A 7,500-nucleotide genomic window follows, 5' to 3' on the forward strand; every position below is an offset into this window, starting at 1 on the left:
TGTGTGTGTGTGTGTGTGTGTGTGTGTGTGTGTGTGTGTGTGTGTGTGTGTGTGTGTGTGTGTGTGTGTATGTGTGTGTGTGTCGGCAAGAATGCATTTAGTAATTGCTAGTCGGTGTAAGTCAGCTTTTGTCCAATAAGCTTTAAAGGGCAAGCATCATTATAGATCACTGCTTTTACCTTTAAACTGCAGTTGGTTATCCGTAATAAAGGCCACACGACGTGTGCTTCACGTACTGTAGCATCACAAATCTGACTCAGAGTAAAGCCGAGCAATGTGCTGTAGTTTGAAATGACCGAAATGTTCCTGTGCTACATTAGCAGCTTACCATTGACCAGTTGAACCATCTGAAATAGAGGGTTTAGGTTTGGGTGTTTAGGAGATGTTACAGAGCCACGTAAGAACATTAATACAGATTAATAATAAAGGCTGTGCAGTAATCTGTCGTTGGGAAGGTGCTGCAACAAAAAGCATTGACTGCCTATTCTGCCCTACAGGCAAACTGCAGTAACTACAACAATATTGAGACTGAGAATAAGGCCTTAGAAGCCTTGGTATTAGGTTGGATATACAGTAGTAGTGACTGCAAATTTGATGGAGCAATATCTCTAAAACGGGACAAATGTGGACCATAAGGCTTTGTCACAAGATAAAGGAGGTGTGATGAAGATCTTGTTCAGTCTACATTTTGACAAAATATGTAGTTACTGCATTTTGCCTTTGTAGGGCCAAATCACACACACTGCTCACAACAAAATTGCATTTACGCCTCACCCATGCAAGGGGTCAGCCTGGGGGGACCGGACAAACCAGTACGGACTTCTAATGACTCAACTAGTCACTATGTATTGTATTGCTCTAGTCAGGCCAAGAGCAATACAAATATCGTTTCTGAGCTCTGGAGAAATTGGGAACTCCACCCAACAAATTTGAGCAGCTCCAATGGCCCTGGGTAGAGTCGTGTTCAAGGCAGTGACGTGGTTTAAACAGAGATGCTCTATTGGGACTAAGAAAATGTTTGGTTTATACTTCAGCACAGCCTTTTCTGGCCTCGAACAGTAGCAAGCCGAGGGAGGCGGGTTAATCAGGCCGTTTGGAAAGGTTCATTGTTATGCTCTAGGTCAGACCAAGTCTCGAAGAGATTTGAAAGTCGATGATAATCCGGCTAGGACCATACCATGCCAGGTGCAATCTTCATTGCTACCATAAAAGCTTTAGCGCATGTGTGCATTTTTTTCTCAATGAGTTCAGGTGCAGCAACGCCTCTGCAATACGACAAATGGAGAAGGACCTGGCACTCCAATACAAGTCTATTCATTTCACTAGAAACGTGTCCACTCAATCCAATTACAACTCTATTCAAGTCATTATAAACAATTCACTCACATGACATCTCCATCCCACAGACTGTTATACAGACAAATGTGTATATATGGGTTTAAGCATGGAGTTTAGTCTTGCGTTACAGTAACATATGACTGTGTGCATGTGTGTTTCTGTCTGTCTGTAGTGTGTGTGTGTGAGAGAGAGAGAGAGAGAGAGAGAGAGAGAGAGAGAGAGAGAGAGAGAGAGAGAGAGAGAGAGAGAGAGAGAGAGAGAGAGAGAGAGAGAGAGAGAGAGAGAGAGAGAGAGAGAGAGGGCGTAATGGGAGGGGTATCCTTATACAATGGGGAAGTCCGCAGGGGAATGTCGGTGAGAGAAAGAGAGAGAGAGAGAGAGAGGGAGGGAGGGAGAGAGAGAGATAGAAAGGGAGAGAGAGAGAGAAAGGGAGCGAGAAGAGAGGAGAGAGAGAAAAAGAGAGAAGACAGATAGAGAGAGAACGAGAGAGAGAGAGAGCATTCTGCGGCATATGGTGGTGGTGGGGGTGGTGGATGTGTGTGCGTGTGTGTCGGGTGTGTGTGTGTGTGTGTGTGGTGGTGGTGGTGGGGGTGGGGGTTGCTGCAGTGGACACATTATCAGGCCAATGATGAAGCTCATAAAGACCAACCTAATCACAGCTTGACCCTAATCAAATATCATTCACACACACACACACACACAGACACACACACACACACACACACACACACACACACACACACACACACACACACACACACACACACACACACACACACACACACACACACACACACACACACACACACACACACACACACACACACAAATTGACCATGTGCAACCCTTTGCCTTCTGCTCAGGAGCAGTCTAATGATTTCTAGTTGTCCCCAATGCGGATGGAAGGAGAGAGGACGGAGGAGGGGAGGGGAGGTGGATGCTAGGATGGAGGGAGGCCTGTTCAAGTGGAGGGTGGAGAGGGGGTTAGAATGGAGGGATGGGAGTTTTATATTGTTTGAATGGAGGGAGGGGAGTTTTATATTGTTTGAATGGAGGGAGGGGAGTTTTATATTGTTTGAATGGATTGAGAGGAGATGCAGGGGAGAGGAGAGGAGAGGAGAGGACAGGAGAGGAGAGGAGAGAGGCAGGGGAGAAGAGAGACAGGGGAGAGGAGAGGAGAGGAGAGGAGAGGAGAGGAGAGGAGAGGAGAGGAGAGGAGAGGAGAGGAGAGGAGAGGAGAGGAGAGAGGCAGGGGAGAGGAGAGGAGAGGAGAGGAGAGGAGGAGCATATATACATGCTAGAATGTGTGGGGTGTGTGTGTGTGTGTATGGGGGTTATATAAAGAGAATAGGAGAGGAACAGGGGGTGAGAGAGGATCTGTTGGGAGGTGCATTAAGAAGAGAATAGCGAGGTGCAGGTGTAGGAGAGGAGCAGGAGGAAACGTGTTTAAATAAGGCAATGAGAAAAACTAAAGCCATGATTGCAGTGGATAGAGGGAGATGTATGTTAGGAGGAAAATAGAGTCGGTGTATGTTAAGAGTGGACAAGATGGAGGACAGGAGGCAGGAGAGGAGAGGAGAGGAGAGGAGAGGAGAGGAGAGGAGAGGGGGGGAGGGGAGGGGAGGGGAGGAGAGGAGAGGAGGAAAGGAGGGGAAAGGAGAGGAGAGGAGGAGATATGTGAGGGGGGACCAGGAGAGGAGAGGGGAGGAGAGGAGGAAAGGAGATAGGGGAAGAGAGGAGAGGAGAGGAGAGGAGGAAGGTGGAAAGGGGTGTGAAAAAACAGGGAAGAAGGAGGGCAGGGGAGGAAAAGAAAGGAGGAGATGGCCCTAGTAGCCCTACTGAATGGAGGACAGGGACAAAACAGCAATGACTGCAGTGGAGGAGAGGAGAGGAGAGGAGAGGAAGGGGAAAGGAGAGGAGAGGAGAGGAGGGGGAAAGGAGAGGAGAGGAGAGGAGAGGAGAGGAGAGGAGGGGAAAGGAGAGGAAAGGAAAGGAGAGGAGGAGATATGTGAAGGGGAACCAGGAGAGGAGAGGGGAGGGGAGGAGAGGAGAGGAGGAAAGGAGATAGGGGAGGAGAGGCTAGGAGAGGAGAGGAGAGGAGAGGAGAGGAGAGGAGAGGAGAGGAGAAGAGTGAACAGGAGAGGAGAGCAGAGGAGAGGAGAGCAGAGGAGAGGAGAGGAGAGGACAGGAGAGGAGAGGAGAGGAGGAAGGTGGAAAGGGGTGTGAAAAAACAGGGAAGAAGGAGGGCAGGGGAGGAAAAGAAAGGAGGAGATGGCCCTAGTAGCCCTACTGAATGGAGGACAGGGATAAAACAGCAATGACTGCAGTGGAGGAGAGGAGAGGAGAGGAGAGGAGAGGAGAGGAGAGGAGAGGAGAGGAGAGGAGAGGAGAGGAGAGGAGAGGAGAGGAGAGGAGAGGAGAGGACGCACAATAGGAGAACAAGAGGTGTGTGTTAGATGGAGAGATGAAATGCAGGTATGATAATACATGTTGAGAGAATAGGAGAAGGGGAGGTGTATGGTGAGGCCCTAACGTACACAGGGAAACGTGGAAATCAAAGGAATACAGTTGAGGGAGGTGTATGGGGAGAGGAGAGGAGAGGAGAGCAGAGGAGAGGGGAGAGGAGAGAAGAGGAGAGGAGAGGTGAGGAGAGGAGAGGAGAGGAGAGGAGAGGAGAGGAGAGGAGAGAGGAGAGGAGGAGAGGAGAGGAGAGGAGATGGGGAGAAGAGGAGAGGAGAGGAGAGAAGAGGAGAGGAGAGGAGAGGAGAGGAGAGGAGGAGAGGAGAGGAGAGGAGAGGAGGAGATGTATAGTAAGGACAGGATGAGAGGAGAGGAGATGTATGGTGAGGAAAGGAGGACAAGAGGAGAGGAGAGGAGAGGAGAGGAGAGGAGGGAAACAGTATAGAATGGAGGTTAGAGGAAGGGAAAGAAGGAGAAAGGAGAATGAGAAAGACAGGAGGATATGTGGTGGTGATGGAGGAGGAGAGGGAGGTGATAGATGAGAGAGAAGAGAGGAGATGAGAGATCGAGGTGTGTGTTATAGGGAGAGGACAAGATGGAAACAGGCCCTTTTGAAATAGGGAAGAGAATGATACGGCAGTGACTGCAGTGGCTGGAGAGAGCTGTGTGGTAACAGGAGAAAATAGGAGGCAAGAGAGGAAGGAAAGGGGGGCACGAGGAAAACAGCAGGAGGAAAGGAGGAGGCTGAAGGAGGAGAGAGGGATGAGAGAGGAGAGAGGATAGACAGGAGAGAAGGAGGTGAATGTTATAAGAAGAGGATGAGAGGTAAACAGGCCCTATTGAAATGCAGGCATGAGAATAGTACGGCAGTGACTGCAGTGGCTAGAGGCAGAAGTATAAGGGGAAGAGGAGAGGAGAGGGAAAAAGAGAAGAGAAGAGAAGAGAAGAGAAGAGAAGAGAAGAGAAGAGAAGAGAAGAGAAGAGAAGAGAAGAGAAGAGAAGAGAAGAGAAGAGAAAAGAAAAAGAAAATAGAGAAGAGAAGAGAAGAGAAGAGAAGAGAAGAGAAGAGAAGAGAAGAGAAGAGAAGAGAAGAGAAGAGAAGAGAGGAGAGGAAAATAGAGAAGAGGAGACGAATGGTTAAGAGCCAAGCAGGGAGGTGTAAAATGAGAAAAGGAGGAGAGTAGAGATGAGGGAAACAGGCCCTATTGAAATGTGAGGATGAGAATAATACGGCAGTGACTGCAGTGGTTGGCTCGCTCCAAATCCGCTTCGGAAAACGCATGACGCCCAATTAACCATGAGGACGCCTGCAGGCTCACACTCTGTGTGTGCGTGTGTGTGTGTGTGCATGCGTGCGTGCATGCGTGTGTGTGTGTGTGAGTGAGAGAGAGAGATTAGCTCAATGCAACGGACTGGTCTCGAGAGCGCCATGCTTTTTTTCACAGCCGCAAACCACAAGCAACCAGCCCCCCACCCCAAAAAAAGGTATAAAATCCTTATTCCGCTACACACACACACACACACACACGCACACACACGCGCGCACACACACACACACACACACACACACACACACACACACACACACACACACACACACACACACACACACACACACACACACACACACACACACACACACACACACACACACACACACACACAGCCTTTATCGTCCTAGTGCAGGCCGGCTATCTGATGGTGTGCATAAAGAGTCCTTCTGTCCATGGAGGGAGAGCTGAGCGCTGGGGTTTTTTTTTTGGAATGGCAAAGAACAAAATGACTGATTGCAGACACCTTCAGTGCCACCACACATACACACAAACACACACGGTACACACATACACACACACGCACGCACACACACACAAACACACATGCACGCATGCACACACGCACACACATACATGCACGCAGACACGTATATTCACACGCGCACACACGCACGCACACACACACACACACACACACACACACACACACACACACACACACACACACACACACACACACACACACACACACACACACACACACACACACACACACATGCACACACACACAGGCACACTGCGAGTGAGTGAATGAGAGAGACACACGCTGGTTTGAGGGTGCTGCTGCATTGGTAATGGCGTTTATTGCGTTAGTTGTGAGTGAGGGGGAGACACAGCATAAGAAGAGCACAGCACAGCACTGAGGATTAATGCTGTGCAATAGCTCTCCATGTCGGAGGATGGATGGAGGAGAGAGAGAAAAGAGGAGGAGAGGAGAGAAAGAAAAGAGCAGAAGAGGAGAGGAGAGAAAGAGAAGAGGAGGAAAGGAGAAGGAGATGAGGAGAAGAGGAATGGTGGAAAGAGGAGAGGAGAGGAGAGGAGAGGAGAGGAGAGGAGAGGAGAGGAGAGGAGAGGACGAGTGATGGAAGTAGGAGAGGAGAGGAGAGGAGAGGAGAGGAGAGGAGAGGACGAGTGATGGAAGGAGGAGGAGAGGAAAACAGATAGATGCAGGATGACATCAAGGGAGGTTGTGTGTTTGACGGGACACCTGCAACCCTTCTTGCGGGTGATCCCAGGGTGGAGGAGGAGGAGGAGGAGGAGGAGGAGGAGGTGGTGGTGGTGGTTTTAGCACAGAACAGGTGTGTGTATGTTGGAACGTACATACACAACATCGGCACACACACACCAAGGAGGCGAACCACAGAGGATCCACCAGTCCACGCATCCACAAATGCAGCCATCACGTGCCAGTGTGTGCATTTGGTCTCGGTGCGTTAGTGTGTGTGTGTGTTAGGTTGGGGGGGTGGTGGGCGATGGGGGACAGAGGAGGGAGGCGAAGGGGGGGTGGGGGTGGGGGGGTTCTCCAGTCTTGCACCATGATCACACATGATCAGCTCTGCGCAAGGTGACTCCCCCCACCACCAAGAAGAAAATCCAACACCAATACGAAGCCCCCCCACGCCCAAAAACACCAAACCCCCCAAAGACAGGCGTATGATCGGTCGGTCGGTCGGTCGGTCGGACGGTCAGACGGTCGGTCGGTCGGTCGGTCGTAGCTCAGGTGTGGTTTGCTACAGGAGCAAATGCAGGGGGAAGGTGGAGGTTCGGTTTGGGGGTGGGTCAGTCAGAGAGGAGAGGAGAGAAGAGGAGAGAAGAGGAGAGAAGAGGAGAGAAGAGGAGAGGAGAGGAGAGGAAGGAAGGAGAAGAGGAGAGGAGAGGAGAGGAGAGGAGAGGAGAGGAGAGGAGATGAAGAAAGGAGAGGAGAGGACAGAAGATCAGAGGAGGAGAGGAGAGGAGAGGAGAGGAGAGGAGAGGAGAGGAGAGGAGAGGGGGAGTGTGGGGTTAGCTAGCGCTATCTTACCTGTTCCCTCCTGGCGGCCCGCAGCGAAGGGAAGAAGCAGGAGAAGATGAACTTCCCCCAGCTGATCACCGCAGCCAGGCACCAGTTCAGCCGCGCCATAATGCCCTCTCTCTTTCTCTCTCTCCCTCCCTCTCTCTCTCTGTTCACCCCCTGTGTCTCTCGCTACCTCTCCTTTTCAAACCCTTGGTTCGTTCCCTCGGTCTGTCTTTTCGCCTTTCCGTCCGTCTTTTCCGCTCTCGAGCAGCGGGTCCCTAGATCTCCAGGTGAAAATCCAGTGTGTGTCGTCGTCGTCCTGGGCAACGGCAGCAGCAGCCCCCCCTGCTCGGTGGCTTGGTTTCCAGGTCCTCC

At 50.9% G+C, this 7,500-nt stretch overlaps 1 protein-coding gene across 1 annotated transcript in view; it reads right to left on the reverse strand.

Moving 5' to 3' along the window:
* Positions 1-7,251, reverse strand: part of LOC134460238 (tensin-1-like) — a 106,866-nt gene extending 99,615 nt beyond the window's left edge. The window contains exon 1 of the mRNA XM_063212687.1: positions 7,153-7,251. Within this exon, the coding sequence (XP_063068757.1) occupies positions 7,153-7,251 (99 nt within the window). The remainder of the gene's footprint in view (positions 1-7,152) is intronic.
* Between the last annotated feature and the right edge of the window lie 249 nt (positions 7,252-7,500).

This window comes from Engraulis encrasicolus, chromosome 12, assembly GCF_034702125.1.
Source record: "Engraulis encrasicolus isolate BLACKSEA-1 chromosome 12, IST_EnEncr_1.0, whole genome shotgun sequence".
Taxonomy (NCBI): domain Eukaryota; kingdom Metazoa; phylum Chordata; class Actinopteri; order Clupeiformes; family Engraulidae; genus Engraulis; species Engraulis encrasicolus.